This window comes from Alligator mississippiensis, chromosome 12 (assembly GCF_030867095.1).
Source record: "Alligator mississippiensis isolate rAllMis1 chromosome 12, rAllMis1, whole genome shotgun sequence".
Lineage (NCBI taxonomy): Eukaryota > Metazoa > Chordata > Crocodylia > Alligatoridae > Alligator > Alligator mississippiensis.
Window position 1 is genome coordinate 59,050,392 of NC_081835.1, and position 18,427 is coordinate 59,068,818.

Here is an 18,427-nt window from a genome sequence, read left to right on the forward strand (position 1 = left end):
TTATGCACCGTGTTTGCATGCCTCTGCTAGCATGTCGTGGCACCCTTAAAAGGATCTTCAGGCACCCCAGGGTGCTGGGGCTCCCTGGTTCAGAATCAGCGAGTTGTGCTCTGCTCGAAGGGGCAGCTTCCCGAGGAGCATGGAGCTGACCAGACTCCATGCATTGCACTCGCCCCCTGGGAAAGCACCATGACCTGGTGTCTGCCAGGCTCCTCACCTGGCATGGGGTTGGGCAGGGAGGAGCCAGCGTGGAAGGAGTGGGGCTCAGTGAGCCATGGGGGAGGGAAGGGGCTGCCTTGTGTGGCTCCCTCCCCACCCGTATGAACGGGGAACCCCACTGGCACACTGGGGCTCAGAAAAATAGCATCCCCAAGCTGATGATGCTTCGACAGGCAAGGGGTTAGGGAGGTGGACAAGCAAAGTGGGAGGAGTGTGTATGCACATGTAGACAAGCAAAGGGGGGAGTGCGTGTGTGTGTAAGCTCTGGGAAGTGTGGGCTTTGGGCCAAAGAGGGGTGTGTGTGTGTGTGTGTGTGTGCGTGTGCTCTAGAAAGTGTGGGCTTTAGGCCCAGGTTTCATTCAGATCCCTGGTCCCTGTGGGTTTTGAATATCCTGCGCAACCACGACCGCTGTGAAGAGCTCTGGCGACAACCAACTTGCAAGTAAAGAAGGGAATGAGCTGGATCTTACGTTGGTGGCTCCTTCCCCTCCTCACTGTGACCCCAGCAGAACTGGGAGCACTTTTACCTTTCTGTGGATCTGTCCAGGAGACCTAGCTTGATTTCCCCCCCCCCCCCCTTTATTTGGAGTAGGAAACTTTCAATCCTGTTTAATCCCATTTGGGTGGAGCTGCACCTGGGTTTCAACCAGAGCTGCCTCAAGGCAGCTCCCTTCTGCTCTGCTTCTCCAGCGCCTTGTATTGGTCCTAGGAAGCAAAGAGCAGCAGTTGAGTAGGATGGTTTGGCCCTGCTTGCCCCCATGAACTCCCAGGGCTGAGCAGGACTCCCTTCAGGCATGGGATCGTTGTTTCCTTCTATCTGTCAGTGGTGCAGCGGGGCCTGAGCGCAAGAGGAAATGAGTCCCTTGCCATTAACCACCAAGCCAGAGGCAGGACATACAGCTTGTGGGCAGTGCGCTGGGTGGAAGGAGCAGAATTAGTGACTTTCAGAAGTAATTGGCAGTCTCTGGTTATTTCCAGCAATGCGAACACATCCTTTGACTTGTCATTTGCTTGATTTATGGCATCGGTTGGTGTTCCTTCGATATCCACGTTGCTTCTGCTTAATTAACAGCAACTCTGAAGGGTCCTAATTTTTTTCTGTTAACATGAAATAATGATGGGAAAACAAGCCCTCGTAGATCTCAGCTGCATTGGCAGTCGAGTATGGGACATGCCACTTAAAACAAAGTCTATGGATCTTCACTTCGGCCCCATCTCACTGTTGGGAACGTTCCCATGCTCTGACTACAGGGAAGTCCTGCGGAGCTGATTCAGCATGTGCTAAGGTTTGCTTCCCACAGGGTCTCTGCTGGCAGCCGCTTTGTGGTGGGCTTCTTTAGTGAAGGGGACTTGCAGATGACAACTTCAGCAGATGCATGGGGTGAGGGCCAGGAGGGATTCCCGTGACCCTCTGGGCTGGTTTCCTGTACAATGCACACTACTGCAGCCTACCTAGGCTTCACCTGGGAGCCCAGGGGTGAGAGCACTAGCTGCTTGTAAAAGGTACATGTAACCAGATGCAAGGAAGGACTGAAACATCTTTTATTGGCTCCAGCTGGCTTCAGAGGCTGAATTAGGAGGTTGATCAGCATCAGTAGATAAGGCCCCTCTTTACAGCTCACTAGCCAGCAAATTATTTTGGGCAAGGGATTGTGATAGAGGGTCTCAGTAATGAGTGTCTTTGCAGAGGAGGGAACCAGGTGTGAAGCTCAGATGAATCAAGCCAGACTATAAGGAGGCCTTTGCACCCCTTCAGCCTCTTGCAGACCAGGCCTGGGATCCTGAGCTGCCCTCCCTGGTGGGATCCCAGGGACGTTCACAGGCTTGCTCTGCTGTAGCTCAGAGCCGACTTTGGCTGCACGGGGGGAGCAGAGAGAAGTCTCGGAGCCGCTGGCGGGAGCACAGACACATGGGCCGCGTCTGCTGCTCCTGGGCCCCCCCTGCCCCTGCCCCGCAGCGCCTGGTTCACCTGCTGCTCGCTCCCTGGAGGCCCCTTGTTTGGAAATGGAGCGACAGCAGTGTGTTTGTGCCCAGATCTCGCAGATTAGCTCATCGAGAGCGCCGTGGCTTGTCTTTAAAAGGAGCCAGGAAACCCTCTGTCCACCCCCCTTGCTGGATCTCCCCTCCGCCTCTCGACTATTTGTTCCTTGGCTTCGAATAAGCCCTGGCTCCCCAGCGAGGAACGCATTTCCCACCCCCAAGCCTTGGCCACGGGTTTTTCCACAACTCGTGTTTGCTAGGTCTTTGTTGCAGCCTGGAGGCCTCTCTTGTGGCTTCCTTCTGTCCCTTGGGGGGTCCAGAGATGACGCTGCCTTGGCCGCTCACGTGGACAGTCCCACCTGCTGTGGGAGCACCCACGGTTTGCTGGCCCTGTGTGCTATGGGGGGGGTCTGGTGTGCCAACATCACAGCTGTTCTGCCCTCCCTAAGGATCACCCCCTCTTGGCCTGGATCCCCCTATCCATTAGCTGCTGGCCCCATCGTCCTCCCGTGACCCCCGCATCCAGACGGCCAGGGGCAGGGTCGAGGCGTGTGGGAGAGGAGTGCGAGGGGGGAGCAGGCGAGTGTTTCAGTGAATCATGTGGGCTCTAGGACCGGCTTCCAGTCCCCCCTTGCTCACTTCTTCCGGCCCCCACCCCTCTCCACACTGGGGAGCTGCTGGAAAGTCCTTTAATTCTCCCTCCCAGAAGTTGAGCTCTGGAGGAGTTCTTGCCTGCAGCTGCCAGGGACGGCGCTTCTCGGGGCTGGACGTCACTTGTGTCTCCTGCCCGGCGTGAGCGAGAGGGCTCCTTGGCAAAGGGGCTGCTAGTGCAGCATCCCGGCAAGCTGCTCTGGTTTGCTGCAGGGGGTGGCTGGGAGCAGGGAGGGATGAATGGAAGGGGCCCAGAGGAGCGGTGTCTGCAGCCGGGAGGTCTGTTCTCTTCTTGTGGAAGCAGCTAAAGAAGCAGCCGTCTGATTCTGGGCCTTGGGCAGGGCGGAAAGGGAGGGTTGCTGAGGGATTCCTGGCCCTTTGCTGGAAAAAGAGCCGCTTGCAAAAGGAGGAAGCCAGCAGAGGAGCTGCACAAAGGCCTGGGGGTGAAGAGCAGGTCTCTGGGCACCTGCATGAGCCAAGGGGTTGTCCAGCTGTGGGCACCAGGAGGCTGTTCCCAGGCAATGCATCTCAGAGCAGGGCTCTTCCTGGGCCTCTGGCTGCTTCTGGCCCCCAGCCTTGCAGAACCCAGCCCTGGGCCTGGAGCAGCCACCCTGGCCATTGTCTTTGATGTCACTGGCTCCATGTATGACGACTTGATGCAAGTGATAGAAGGGGCATCCCGGATCATGGAGAAGACCCTCAGCAAGGCTACAAAAGCCATTAGCAACTACGTGCTGGTCCCCTTTCATGACCCAGGTAAGGCAGTTGCAGTTCTGATCCTGGGCGTATGGTCACTGCAGTCACTCGTGGTCGCTGTTCTGTAATGCAGTGCACTGTGATAAAGCAGGACCCGCGGCTCTAGTGCAGACAGCCCACGTAGAGCCCTAAGGCAGATTCAGGGATTTGGATGCTGTGTGATGTGGGCTGCATGGCCCTAATTTGCGTTAGCATGTTGTATCATGCTGATCTACAGCCTTTGGGTTCAGTCCTCTTGAACCCATTTCGTTCTGGGCACAGGGCTCTGTCCCATGCAAGGCCTGGCCTTGAGTATCTGGGACTCGGGCCCAGGCAAAAACACGGATGCAAAACGGACCGCATCATCCCAAGGCCAGCTGTTAACACCGGCTCAAACGGACAGCAAACAGTGCTGTACGTAGTCACTGTCCGAGGCTGCCGCCCTTGCAGGACAGTGTTCTTCCCCTTTCAAATCCTCAGCTTTTCAGCCTTTGAAAGGAAACGCTGGAGACTCAGCCAGGGCAGGGCTGCAATGCACTGATGCAGAATCATTGGTGACTGACCCGGGCTAGACAACTCCTTTCAGGTTAGACTGGGAAAACACCAGCATGACCCAAGTGGCCAGGTCCTAGGAGGGAAATCAAGAGGTTGGACAGCCACTGGCCAGGGATGATACAGGTGTAGCTGCGCCTAAGTTGCTGGTTGCCCCATGGGGCTGGGAGGGAATTCTGCTCCCCCCCCCTTGCCACTACTTGAGTCAGGGGGTTTCTAATCCTGAGAATCATAGAATAATAGAATCGGAGAAAACAAGGGTTGGCAGGGACCTCAGGAGCTCAGTTAGTCCAGCCCCCTGCTCAAAGCAGGACCATCCCCAACTCCATCGTCCCAGCCAAGACTTTGTCTACTTGGGTCTTAAAAACCTCCAAGGATGGAGACTCCACCACCTCTCTGTTTCAGTGCTTTACATGAGTTGGGGGGATTTTAAGCCTTCTTCAGAGATATTGAGTGTTGTCTGCACCCAAGGCTGGGATTTTGACTGGGTTGTGCCGGTGCTCCTGCTGGAACTTAAACCTGGAAGTTCCTGGCTAGAGGGTCTTCCCCTCTGCTCAGGGTCAGACTGATTGCTGTATTGGGGCTCAGGAAGGAATTTTCCCCCATGGTCTGGTTGGTACTGACTGTGAGGGGTTTTGCCTTCCTCCGTAGGGGGAGCATGGCCTCTACTTTGGGATCTTTTGTCCAGACTCACTCAGCCAGCAGGTTCCTCAGATTGCAGTCTGAGCAGGGTTGGGCTAGGTTGGTACTACAATGAGAGACCTCAAAGAGGGCCTAGGTACCCCAGGAAAGGGTTACAGGTAACTCAGGACACATCAGGCGAAGCTGATGCAGCACTTGGACCCCAGCAAGATGTTATGGGGCTTTGCACTGCAGAAGGAGCTGTGCATGGTCTGTGATCCAAAGTAGATGAGGATGATAGTCAGAGCTCTCCCTGCCAGTCCTTGCCATAAGCTTCTTCATCGTTCCATAAATTGTTCCCCATTATCCCAAAGTAGAAGCTCTCCCCCAGAGATGAATATGGAGACTAGCAATGGGGTGACTTTGTACAGTACAATGAAGTGGTGAAGAAGGGGAAATCTGACTTCACCTTACTGGGAACAGCAGGAGAAGTTATCAGAGGTGCTAGGTGGATTGTCAGGAGGATTCAGTGCCTTAGGACAGGAAGAGGGTCTGTTGGCCTGACCCAGCCTCTGCTCCGTCTGTGGGTTGCCTCGGCCTCGTGTAACAGAGAGAGCATTTGGCTTGTCCATTAGCACAGGCAGCTCCTGTTTCTGCCAGGGTTGTCCATGGAGGAAGTGCTCCTGGTACTTCAGACCAGGTACCATGTGTGGGCTCCCTCTAATATGCCCCTTTGTATGACAGTGCAGCCAAAGCGGTTGTGTCTCTGGGATGGATCCTACTGATTTAACTGGCATTGTGGTCCCAGCTACTAAGGGAGGTCCCAGTCCTCCAGGCTGAGCTTTATGTTGCTCTAACCTGGGGTGTCTGATGCCCACAACATCTGCTCCATACATGCTCAGCCAAGTCCCCATCACATCGCAATCCAAGCTTGGTCTGTGGTTTTGTTCGTGGAGGCCAGATCAGACTGAACCACATATTAACCTTGTCCATGTTAAAGCCCAACGCTATAGTGCAATTTGGTAACCTAATTAGCACTAGGGCTGTGTCTGTGCTGCATGACCAACCAGTCTTGAACTGCACTGAGGGCTCCAGCCTTACATCTGGTCCCAGAGTTTCTCTTCTTGGCTTTGTCAGGGCGGCCACAGCCACTGCCACAGTAGAGGGTGTTTGTAAAGAAATGTGGGACAGAGCTGATGTGTTGGTTGTCTCTGTTTCTTTGGCAGAGATTGGGCCAGCTTTCATCACGGCGGATCCGAGGGAATTCCAGCGAGAGCTCAGCGAGCTCTATGTTCAGGTACGATGGGTGGCATTTGTGGATAGTCTGCAGCACCGGCAGCTAGCAAGCGGCAGCGATGGTGTGAGAAAGCTGTCCTAGAGCCAGCCTGGAAACAGCCTGTTGACTGGTTGAGGTGGAGGCAGAAACCCCACCGTGCTGAGGATCTGTTTTAAGCTGAGCTGCCATGAAACAAGATTTGGGGTGGGGAGGAAGAGACAGGTCTTAGTTGCCTCCTCCACCTTTGCGAGCCTGGTCCTTGCTGTCACGTGCAGCCTCTATTCAAGAACAGATTCTGGTGGCACGTCTCATACCAGAGACCCGCCTTGTTTCTGTGCCCAGAAAAGGGGCAGCTTGCACTATGTAGGGCTGCCCAGGTGCCAGGTCAGGACATGGCACAGGGGAAGAGCACCCTCAGGGGCTGTGTGACATTGTGCCCAGCTGGACCAGTCATGGTCACAGGGTCTGGCTGACTTCTCGGTGTTAGCTGGCTGCTGAGTGAACTTCTCCCATGGTCAGTGCCCCAGCAAGGGGCAAGGGATGCTTGTTTGCTGGAGCTACTACCTGGATGAGACTGAAATGCCAAGGTCTTGCCCAACCCACTCTGCCAGTTAAAGATGCCCAGAGGCTCTCTACATGGGCATGGTCTGGCTTTGAGCCTGCCATAGGGATTTACCAGGGGTGTTTCAGGGAGTGATCCCACCCTCCCTTCCCCCACACAAAGGTTAGATGACAGTCCCCAAAGCAAAACTTGTTTGACCCTCCATTTTTAACATGATTGGTTTTCAGCTTTTCAATCAAAACCTGGGATTTTGGGTCATAAAAACAACTTCCACATAGTCAAAAGGCCTTTTTCCATTAGAAAAAAAAAAGGTTTCAGTGGGAATTTCCTAATAATTACATTCTGCGAGTCTAACCATCCCTGGCTGGTTTAATTGGAGCCTGTATTTTTCTTTTCTTCCTGCCCTAAACTCTCGTGTGCTTTTAAATGACCACCACGTTCCTCTTCGGAGGTGGCTGTGTTTCGGCGAGGGAGGCATTGATGTCACGCTTGTAAACCTGAGTGATCCATTTTTATGTAAATTGCCCTGAAAGTGGGGCACATAAATATACAGCTCTAAAGTTCGTTGTTCACCTCAGGGATGCAAAGCAGTATGCAAATGTTAGACAACGTATGGCATTACTCTTTAAGTAATAATTCATTGCCTGAAATGCATGGCTATGATTGAGTGGTCCATTGAATTGCTTTGTCCATGGGATACATCAGCTGGAAGCTTGAAGGCTGTAAAGGAAGTAATAACTCTTTCCTAAGTGAGCATTTTTTCCGGGTCTGTAGGAAAGCTGGCAATTAGCTGCTTTCTTCTGTGCGTGAGATGAAACTCTTTGGCTGGAAGGAGGATTGGAAGGCTTTGGGAAGCTCATAAGTTAGACAAATCCTTTATTGAATGCCTGTGGGGCAATTCCCCTGGGTTTGCAAAGAGAACGTTTTGTGTTCATGTTCTGGCGATAAAGTGCTAACAGATATTAAGTAGGCATTACAAGCAGGATACGGATGTGAGCAGTAAGTGGTAGAGATGCTGAGAAGAGCGGCAGTAAGAAGTGGTAGAGATGACTGCGAGTGTTCCCGTGGGTCCTGGGATGGTCTCCAGTGACTACAAGGGCTTCAGAGATGATTAGTTATTAACCCCGTCAAAGTGGAAGCCTGATGGCCATAAAGGAATGAGTCCGTCAGGGCTCCTGAGCCTCCTGAAATGCAGCTTGTAACTAAGCACTGATGCTGCTTTACGGCTGAGCCCAGCACCCCGTGAAGCTGCTGTTGGGGTGGGTGGCTCCTCCACCCCATGTTCAAAGCCTGTGTGAGTGCCAGGGGGCTGCTCTGTCTGTCTGCAGGAAGGTCCCAGGGCCGAGCAGGCCTTGCAAGACGGGGCAGCGATGGCAGGGCACAGTCTCCTATGCCTAGCGGAAATGCAGTCCTATCTCCCACTGGGATCACTGCAGCTCTTGCTGGGGGCTCTGTGAGGATTGCTTATGTTCTCTAAAGGGCTCCTTGATTGCAGGGTGGAGGGGACTGCCCGGAGATGAGCGTGGGCGCTATCCAGCTGGCCGTGGAGATCTCGCACCCGGGATCCTTCATTTATGTCTTCTCGGATGCACGGGCCAAGGACTATGCGCAGAAGCAGGAAGTGCTGCGGCTCCTGCAGCTCAAGCAATCCCAGGTGAGAGCCTGGCTTTGGGCTTGCTGCGGCTTTCCCAGGGGTCTTCCTTCCCCTCGGCCCCATTAGTGAACATCTGCACCCTGAGCCCTCACAGGAATGATGTAAAGAGCTGCCCAAAAAGAGCCACTGGCTGTGCCCAGCAGCACCATGCTTCATGAGCCCTACAATCCCCACAGCGGCACAGGTTGCTGGTCCATGGCCGACCAACTAACTCTACATACATAAGGCGTGGAGAGTGCTTGTAAGCGCAGTCCATGCTAGCCTGCTCTTTATGGTGAGGTTTTGCCTCCCTCCAGGATGCACGGTCTCTCCTGACTTTGGCCACTGTGCGCTGCTCTCTGGCAGGTCGTGTTTGTGCTGACGGGGGACTGTGGGGACAGAAGTCACCCTGGGTACCAGGTGTACGAAGAAATCGCTGCTACCAGCTCGGGGCAGATATTCCACCTGGATAAACAGCAAGTGAAGGAGGTGAGCAGAAAAGACATGAGCTATTAAGTCAGGCTGTGGTGGTACCTGGCTGGGACTGGCTCTGGTTTGAGGTCCAGGAAAGTCATCCACAGGTGCATACATCTATCTGTTGCACATATGCCCCAGTGATAATGGCACTGCAGGGTGTTCAGGGAGAAATCTCCCTCCTGTTTTTACTCTTGGGGGAGAGCAAGTGTTTGTGGAGGATGAGAGACAGCAACAGTAGCTTCAGATTTAGCCTAACCTGTGACGCCTCTGGAGATAGGCCCTGGTTCAGTCCTTGGGGTACTGACCAAGTTGGTGGCCATCACTCTTGCTCTCTCTGCTCTGGTCTAGGCCTCAGAAACCTTTCTTCTGGCTCCTGGTGCCATTGTGGTGGTGACCCTTCCTCCCTGTGATGCTGCTGATAGTTAACTTCCAAGTCCAGGGTGCCAGGATGCCCTCCTTGCAAATACATTGGGCTGTGGTTGGCAGGCGGGAGCTCTTGTGGTGAAGAATTTGCAGTGGGGTTTCATCACGAGGATGTGATGATTCACCTCCAGTGTTTTATTAAGTCCTTGTTGGCTCCAACCTTGAAAGATTTCGGGGTGATGAGGTTCTGATGGCTGGCTAGAATGACCTGATCCTGTTCCTTTTCAGCTCAGGTGAACTCACCCAGCTATCAGTAAAAAGCTTTTTTGGCATGAACTGATCTCTCTTAAATGTAGCCAAAGTAGACACAGTGGAGCTTTCTTTGGCATCGATCACTGTCTCAGGGGCTGCTCCCCCTTAAGAGCTTTGTGGAGAAGTCTCTGTTCACTTTATATAGGTGAGACCGCCTGGTTCAGAGATCCGGATGAGAAGACTTTTATGCCAATGCCATCTCCTGGTCTTGCCTGAAAGCTAAGCAGGGACCTGGAGAAAGAGGCTTTGTTTAGTCACTAAGCAGGTGTCTAGGAGATCTGGAGTCTGCTCCTGTGTGATCTCAGATGCGTAGTCCCAGCTCTCTGCAGTTCAATTTATGCATCCAGTTCAATAGTTCAGTGTCGTGATGCGAGTCCAAGCCTTATCAAATCAGACCGGTGCCTCAGTAAGGAAAGTGGAGTCTAAAGGGAGACTCCTGCCTGGAGAATTGCGACCACCCTGCCTGGGGAGGGCATGGAGAGCTGGAGGAAGAGCAAAGCCTTTCTGCTCTGAGCAGCATGTTCCTGGTGAGCTCCCTTCAGCCTTTCCCCCATCTCAGCCTCTGGTGGCTGCAAAGTCTAATGACTGTATTCCCAAGGGCATGTTGCAAGGGGGCTAATTTGTCTGCTCAGAGCAGCTGAGTGGGAGCCATCTGGCAATAATAATTACACCTGATTATTTAATTCCTTTTACACTGGCACAATCCATCTTTGCTATCGCCTCCTCTTGCCTGCCTCCAGCTCCTCCTAGAGCCAGCGCCTGGCAAACACAGAGCATTCGGAGTAAAGGCCAAGGGCTGGCAAGTCTGTGGCATCGTGTCAGGCTACACCGGCTGAGGATTTTGGCCCTCTGTCCTGTGCAGGAGATCACTTGCCTTGTTTGGGATCCTCTCTCCACCCCTATGTCCTCATCGTGTGGCATCAAGCAACCATGATTTCTACATCTGTAAGGGTGTAGCCCTGTCAAAGGCCCACTGGCTTTCTCATATGGCTGGGGAGGCCGTGCCTTGCTTTCCGACTTCTCTGTTGTATCTTTTCAATCCTGGTAGGGGGGCTCCCTTTTCCATGCTTGGGTAGTGAAATGGAGCTGTGTAGAAATACAGGGTGCATTTCTCCCCTAGTTTCATTGATCTGTGCCTGGACCCTTATCATGTCACAACATTTTTGGGGGGTGGGGAATGGGACCCTGCGTGCATCCTCCTACTCCGTGTACTCCCCAGGTGTTGAAGTGGGTCGAAGAAGCCATCCAGGCCTCAAAGGTCCACCTGTTGTCCACTGACCACGAGCGTGGTGGGGAGCGCACATGGCTACTCCCCTTTGACCCCAGCCTGAAGAAGGTCACCATCTCCCTGAGTGGCCCTGCTCCAGAGATTGAAGTCAGGGACCCGACAGGTACGTAATTACTGCCACACTTTGAGTAAGAAGGTTTCCATAAGGGGCAAGGGAAAGAGGGAGAGGCCCAGAAGTGTGATGCACAGTGGCGTTTCCCTGGGCCCCTCAGCAAAAGCAGCAAGGGTCTGTGCTCTGGAGGTGAATGGTCCTGAGTTCGGTGCCCCTGGGTAACCCACCTGCAGGAGCTTGTTTGAGCAGATGGGAACTGAGAGCTGGGAAGAGCCCAGCTGAGCTGTTCTTCAAGGGACCACACGGCTGACACCTCCCCGGATCTGTCTTTGGAAGTGCAGCCGTGGAGCTGACCCCTCACCAGGAAGAAACAGTGGGCCACAAAGCACTTGCTAAGCTCCAGTGTGCGTCTCTGCCCCTTCCAGGCTTCAACTGATATTTCACTTTTATAAGAGCTGCTTTTCTGTTAGCCCCTCTGGGTTTCCTGTTCCCTGCTGAGGGATGGCTCTTCAGCCAAGCAGATCACCTGTCCCAGCCTGTTTTTCTGCAGCGCTGTGGTCAGTGGGGATAGCAACCTTGTGCAGAGAGAGCTTAGGGCACCAGGAGGGTGAGGAGTGGCATGGGGGCTTGAAGCAGGGAAGAGAGTGACTCCTGCCCACGGACCGCCTGGGGGAAGGGGTGTCCATCCCAGCTGTTCAGACCTCTTCAAGGGAACGGAGAGGGAGCCAAGACTGAAGGCTTGGTGTGGGCAGAACAGGGAGCCTGGGAAGGGAGAGGTGAGGTCAGAGAAAAGAATGGGAAAGGAAGACCAGGCTGGTCTGTGTGACGCCAGTGAGATGGATACCACCCTGGGAGGCTGAGACATGGAAGCAGGCCTGCTGCAGAGCAACAGAGACTGGGCTATACCTCCCTGGTCCCTTCACATGCTGCAGTAGGCAGCAGCCTGCGTAGCATCTTTCTCTTTATGAAGCACGCTGGGATGTCCCCAGCCGTTTGGTGTCCCAGCGGATGGTACAGCCTCCCTGGGGAGGGAGACCAGGACTCTTTGAACCCAAGGATTCCCTTTTGCTGTTGCAGGTAGGATCCTTCAGAAGCGCTGGGGGCTGAAGGAGCTTCTCAACATCCCGGACTCTGCCAAGGTGGTGTCATTCAAGCCTTACATGCCGGGCATGTGGTCAGTCAAGGTAAGGTGGAACTGGAAGTGGTGCCAGGTCAAGGATCCACCTAGTCTGGTACCCTAGAGTAGGCAGAAGACTTTGCCTGACGGGTTCTTCCTTCTGCCCAGCGAGATGTGGAGGGAGGTACAGGAGCAAACTCCTCTCTCAACCCCTGCCTTCTTCGTACCAGTGGGGAGCCTCTTTAGCCATTTTGCCAACTGGGGCCAGGTTGGGCAGCCTTCCCCGTCTAATGCTGCTCCAGGGTCCCATGTCTACTGTGCTGATCTCTGCCTTAGTGCAGGTGGGCACAGGGGCTGGGCTCTGCCCTTTCACTACCAAGTCTGCTCTGGATCACAGAGGCCATCCAGCAGCTCTGGATGCTTCTGGAGACTCCAGGTAGAGCCAAGGACACTGAAAACCAGGGAAATGGGGCTTCTCAGAAAGGAGGCATTAGAGAAAGTCACTAGTCACTTGGAGATCAAGTCTAGAGCCCCAGGACTGAGGTCTCCACTGATGCAGAGGCGAAACTCCGTTAAAGTCGGTGGGATTGCTCCTGTGTACATCAGAGAATTTGGCTCCAGTAAACCTGAAGATGTCACTGCCCTCTGGGCTGGCATGGCAGTCTCCAGGGCTGCAGGAAGAAGTGTGAGCTTCCTGCCCACAAAGGGCCAAATGAGGTTTACTGCAGCCCTTTCCTTCTCCCCGAGCCTGAATCCTGCAGGGCGGATGGCTTCAGGTGTCAGATCTGCTCCTCTCTCACACCTGTCGAGGTGCCTCCTCCACATTCAGTTTGTGCCTGGCTTTCAGGTTGGCAGCAGCGACCGCCACTCAGTGAGAATCACGGGAGTCAGCAACATTGACTTTCAAGCCAGCTTCTCCAACCAGCCTACGTTTGACCTGAACCACCCTGAAGAACGTCCTGTCCAAGGTATTTCCTGCGGCCCCCAGGGCATGTATGCATGCATGTGTGTGGGGAGGTGGAGCTGCTGTCTCTAAACCCCATGGAGGGGTAGAGGTTTCATGGAGCAGAAGAGGTGACCTCTCTCTGCTGTGCTCTGCTCAGCTGGATGAGCAAGATGCTACATCTTTGCTTGCTGAAGCTTGAGAGAGACCCTCAGAGCAACCTTCTGTAGAGCTTGCAGCCTGCCAGGGCTGGTAGACATTGTCCATTATTTATACTTGCAGACCCCAATCACAGGGCAGCTTCGCTTTGTGGCAAGTACTGCCCTAATAGACTGGCAGTGCAGTGCAGTAGGTGCTGCCATGCTCTAGGTGCTGTGCAGACAGTTCGGTGTCAGTGTGCTAGGTGCTGCACAACCACCGAACAAATATAGTCCGTGCCTGAGGAGCTTTCAGGACAATAAGAGGAGAGACAGCAAGTGGGTACAGACAGACCGATGTGGGGTGGAGGGTGACAGTAAGACAGGATCAGTGACAGGACCATGGTCACAGCAGGCCAGCTGTCTCATTGCTGAAAGGTGTGGGCGATTGTGGCGGTGCGAGTGTGGAAGAGGATTGCTTGCAGCGACTCACCGGGATGTGTTGTCTTTCCTTGCCCTTCCCTGTCTGGCGTGTCCCTGCAGGACTTCCGATCTCCATGATGGTTAACTGCAGCGGCCTCAAGCCCCCGGGGCACCTGAAGGCTGTTGAGCTGCATAACGCCTCTGGCCAGCCCCTCTTGTCCCTGCCCACATGGCGTTTGTCCAATGGCTCCTCTGGCCAGCTCTGGGTGGGACCCCCGTTCCAGGCTCCTGCTGGAAACTTCTTGCTGCAAGTGAAGGGGGAAGATTCAGAGGGACACCCATTGCAGCGTCTCTCTGGAGTTGCCTACACCAGCGTGGTCCCAGGTGAGTCGCTATGTCCACTCTACATCCCACAGAAACATCTAGTGCATGAATAACATACTGCGGGGAGCCGCAATTCGTGTTCTGTTTATGAGAACTGCTTCTCTGACCCACCGTGCTCCCACCCCTTCAGGTCTACCCAAAGTGAACATGCCTGGAAAAATCCAAGCGTACAACCAGGAGCCTCTGCTGATCACCTGCTCTGCCCAGAGTGAGATCCCCTTCCGACTGCAGCTCAGTCGGGGTGGGAAGAAGCTGGGCAAAGAGCAGCTTCTCAGGTGAGTTTCTGGCTCTGTTGCCACAGTAAGTTGATTTCCCCAAACCCAGATCAGTCGCATACAGATAGGAATAGGACCTGCAGCAGCATGAGCCAGGATGATAATCCTTGTGATCAGGGGGCCAGGAAGTTATTTGTGCCATGGTATAGGGCTACGCTGTGCATCCTTGTGTGCTTCTCTGGTAGGTCCAACAGTAGCTGGCTCTGGAATTAGGTTTCCACCTGGGTAGGCTGTTGGCTATGCCCTGGCTTGCCCCACACGTGTTCATCTGCATCAAATGGAGCTGGCTGGGCTGCTTTCTGCTCTGCTCTGGGGTCCTGCTGACCTCCAGCATCAGTCCGGACACTTACAGTTACTGGGATGCAGCTGTCTTTGAGGCTCTGTTGGTCAAACCTGTGTGCTGTCAATGGATGGCAAAGAACAGGGGTTGCTCAGGGACGTAGGAAGACAACTTCCATCTACTTTGGATTTCCACTGAGGTCTGCTTGTTGTCAGCTGCCATCACTGCACCTCTTGTGCAGAGTCAGCGTGTGTCGCCTTTGTACTGGCTGCCAGTTTGAGATGGTGATACCGCCCAGAGCTGTTTGAAAGGGGCTGGCTTCAGTGTATTAAGTGATGAGTTCCTCATCTGCTTGGCTGCAGCATTTCTACATGCGAGACCCCAAACCTCCAGCCTGGGTCTCTGCTAACATGATGTGCTTGGTGCACAGGGGCAAGAGAGCGCTGCTTAATATCTCCAATGGCTGCAGGGTGACAGTATCTAGAGGGGCAAGTGCTGGTGCAGAGAGGCAGCAGTGGGGTCTTCTGGCCCAGCTCCGAGCAGGTCTAGACAGTGCACATGTCCTGGTGCTCCTCTCACTGCTTTCATTGGTAGATCTGCTGGGGACAGACTTCAAGAAGAGTCCTTGGGTGGACAAGAGTTTGAAGAGCAACTAGTGATTTCTTTGCTTTGGGAGTCTCCAGGGAGACACCTGGCAAGGTCCTGAAGTTCAGGGGGTGCTGGACCACACAACACTGAGACACTTGGAATGACAAAGCCACAGTGAGAAACCTTGGCTCGTGCCTGACGGGAAGAGCCCAGCAAAGCCCCTGGAGCTCTTGTCCAGTCTCACAGGGGTTCTTGTTCCCTTTGTGTCCTCCAGGAGCTCTGGGAACAGCAGCTGGGAGATCCCCGTGACTTCCCAAAGCGATGAAGGCTTTTATGAGTGCACTGCCACCAGCAAGGTCGGGGCCACGCGAGCTCGAGCCTTTGTGTCTGTCACAGGTCAGTCCCGGAGGGCGCGGGGCACATTTGGATCTGTATGCAATCACTCATCAGTCTCCAGGGCAGCAGGCAGCCCTGAGGTCTCTGCACCTGTGCATTGCTTCTATTTAATGCCCAAAGCTCAGTGTTTGGGAGTTGGACAGTTCCCGGGGACAGTGTCTGGTAGCGACTCAGCTCAGGTTGGCGGTGGTTTGACCCCCATGTTTGGCTTCCCCCCCGCAGAGCCGCCTCCACGTCTGCTGCCCCCGGGGAACATCACAGCAGTGCCGGGCGCAGGAGTGATCATGTCGTGCCTGGTCTTGGGAGGGGATGTTTATAACCTGACCTGGCATCGGGATGGGCAGCTGCTGCAGGCGGATGAGAGCCGGGTGCGGGTGCTGGGGAACCTCTCGCTGGAAATCAACAGTGTCCATCTGGGTGACAGTGGCCGGTACGAATGTCTGGTGAGCAATGAGCATGGCACAGCAAACGCTTCCATCTGGCTCGTGGTGCAAGGTAAGCAGCCCCGTCTTTGCGCTGTGTCTGAGCCTTGCGTCCTGGGCTGTTGTCGGTCACCGGTTAGGATGCAGATTCGCTATGACTCTGATCTCGTGGGAGGCCCCATGGCTCCTCCAGGGCATGCTGCCAAGCATCAGGGATCCTAGACAGCACCTTGCCCCCAGGGAGCTGTTTGTGAGGGGCTGTGCTGTCCCCTAAGTGGGTGGAAGTGGTGCCAGGGTCAATGTCTTCAGTAGTTGTTGGGTCTGTGGTTGTTGAGATCGAGCCTGGCCTGATGCTCTAACAGCAAGCAGCCTCTGGGGAGCCCCTGCTTCCTGCGCAGGGTCCTTGGGCCATGCATCAGCCTAGTCTCCTCACTTGGCAGCAGGAGAGGGCAGCATCGGGTGCCCTGGTCACTCATTCCTCTGGCCCTGTATTGTCTGTCCTGTCCTGAGGGACATCTCCACTTCAGCAGCCCAGGTTGACCACTCTCAGCTACTGCTCCTTTGCTTTCTGTGCCATTGTTTTGCATTGTGTTCCCACCCCGTGGAAACAGGAGGGGGAGAGGCAGAGGTTGGGGCTCTGAGGCTGGAAGCTTGACCGGCTGATACGTGATCCCTTATGCATGTCTCCGTTTAGAGCCACCCCGTGTGAGGGTGGACCCGAGCTTGCAGCAGTTCACCTGGGGCGATGAGGTGAGGATCGACTGCACAGCACTGGGGTACCCGGCACCCTGGACCTCCTGGAGACAGTGGGGCAGAGCACTGGTAACAGGTGGCAGGTAACCCTCTCAATAACTCGGCTCCCGGGCTGCGAGACAGCTGCCTTTTTAGGACAGGTGTTAAGGACACATTTAAAGCCAGTCATGCTTCTGTCCCTGTGCTTCATCATGTTTTCTTGAGCGTTGCTTTGGGACAAATCTGTGTTTCCCAGCTTTCTTCTTTCTTCATCCAGGTTCCATATAGATGCTCAGGGCACCCTGACAATCAAGGATGCTGTCCGAGGGGATGCTGGGAACTATAGCTGCTACGCTGCCAGTCGAATTGGATGGGATGAGCAAACAGCTGTTTTGGTGTATGCAGGTACCCACTCCCCCAGGCTGCCCCAGACCAGGACCTCAGCATGTCCTGGGTCAGGCCCTTGCACAGGACGGTCATGATATCTAGTACTTACTATATGTCTATCATAACAGTACCTAGGAAGCTTGATCTTGGACCAAGGCCTTGATGTTCTTGACACCAGGCAATAGGGCCCTCTGTGGAGGATAGTGATAGGACCACTGGCCTTGGGGTCACTGTGCTACAGACATCCTGCAAAGCCAGAGTCAACCGAAGGCAATGAGCTTTGTATCACTACTGACGTGCTTGGGGGGATTTTCCTTGCGCTGCTGTGCTTTGTGTCTCTTCCCAGGTTCAGGGGGTTAAAGTCTACCCATGTTATCAGACTCTCACTTTCAAAACTCCCTCCAGCCTACCAAGGGAGTGGATTATTGCAGCGCACGCCTGCTTAATAGTTTAGCCACAAGCCGATGAACTGGGGGCTCTTAGCGGGCTCTGGGCTTTCTCACCATCTCCAGCCGTGTCCCTCTTCCTGGGTTGTGATGGGCTCTGGGATGTCTCATGCTTGCCTGTGGCATCCGCACAAACTATGCTATCACCTATAAGTGACTCAGAGCTTTTTCTTTTCTTGTTTTGTGCTGTGGATACAGAATCGCCCCACATCACTGCGGTGACGCCAGTCGTCCACGCCCTGCTGGGAGAAGATGCGATACTGGAGTGCCATGTTTCGGGGGTACCCCCGCCCCAGATCATCTGGTACAAAGGTATGGCTGGCGTGGACCTTCATTACCCGTGCAAGGCTCGGTAACACAGACACATTCTCCCTCCCTGCTCCGCTCAGGCAATGAGTACGTCTCAGCCTCGCCTCACTCCTGGACCCCAGGAGAGGCAGCTGGCTTTGCAAGAGTTTGCCCACCTGAGCTTTCCGTGTTGGCAATGACAGGGAGTCTCAGGGGAGGACCTTGTGGAGAGATTCCTGCCTCTGCTCTACGGGCAGAAGGGGCCTGAGGAAGCCTTGGTTCAGGATCTGAGCGCACCCACCCTCCTGCCTTTTGAAGGCTTGCCCATGGCTAGCCACAGCCATGCTTGCTTCTGGCATCAGGAGGAGCATAAAGGGGCTTCTGGCTGTTATGGGTACAGGCATGACCTGCAGCACGTTCCCTCCTGCAGGGGAGCAAGAGGTGGCATCTTCCCTGCCGGGCACCCAGCGTGGCATCCTGCAGCTGCAGGCGGTCCGGGAGGGTGATGCGGGGGAGTATGTCTGCGAAGCCATCAGCGAGGAGGGGGTGTCCTTTGATGCCATCATGCTGGAAGTTGGAGGTGAGTCTTTCCCCATGAGCCTTTGGCTTCTTTAGGCCCTTAGAGGCAAATGACTTAACAGCGTGGTGAGCGCGGTATTCCTGTGAAGGGCTGCGTGGGAGGTTAGACGGGAACGGTCTGTTTGCCCAGGGTCACTGATTTTGCCTCAGGTGTTATGGGGAGTCTCTGCCCCCCGGCTTCCCCCACAGCCATGGCTCACAACTGAGGTTCATGGTATACGTCTTTGCAGACTGAGCTTCCATCCTGTCCTCAGCTTTGTAGCCTCTTGAAATCTGGGGGTTTTAGAGGGTGCACTTGAAGACGGATTT

The 18,427-nt window shown here is 54.5% G+C and overlaps 1 protein-coding gene across 1 annotated transcript in view; it reads left to right on the forward strand.

Annotated features, from left to right (window-relative positions):
- Positions 1-1,840: 1,840 nt before the first annotated feature.
- HMCN2 (hemicentin 2) overlaps positions 1,841-18,427 on the forward strand; it is an 83,357-nt gene continuing 66,770 nt past the window's right edge. Inside the window, exons 1-15 of the mRNA XM_059715623.1 lie at positions 1,841-3,606; positions 5,985-6,055; positions 8,092-8,250; positions 8,596-8,718; positions 10,601-10,772; positions 11,799-11,905; positions 12,686-12,806; positions 13,462-13,725; positions 13,856-14,000; positions 15,143-15,264; positions 15,487-15,759; positions 16,381-16,522; positions 16,696-16,823; positions 17,450-17,563; positions 17,970-18,119. Coding sequence (XP_059571606.1) covers positions 3,321-3,606; positions 5,985-6,055; positions 8,092-8,250; positions 8,596-8,718; positions 10,601-10,772; positions 11,799-11,905; positions 12,686-12,806; positions 13,462-13,725; positions 13,856-14,000; positions 15,143-15,264; positions 15,487-15,759; positions 16,381-16,522; positions 16,696-16,823; positions 17,450-17,563; positions 17,970-18,119 — 2,377 coding nt within the window. The 5' untranslated portion in view covers positions 1,841-3,320. The remainder of the gene's footprint in view (positions 3,607-5,984; positions 6,056-8,091; positions 8,251-8,595; positions 8,719-10,600; positions 10,773-11,798; positions 11,906-12,685; positions 12,807-13,461; positions 13,726-13,855; positions 14,001-15,142; positions 15,265-15,486; positions 15,760-16,380; positions 16,523-16,695; positions 16,824-17,449; positions 17,564-17,969; positions 18,120-18,427) is intronic.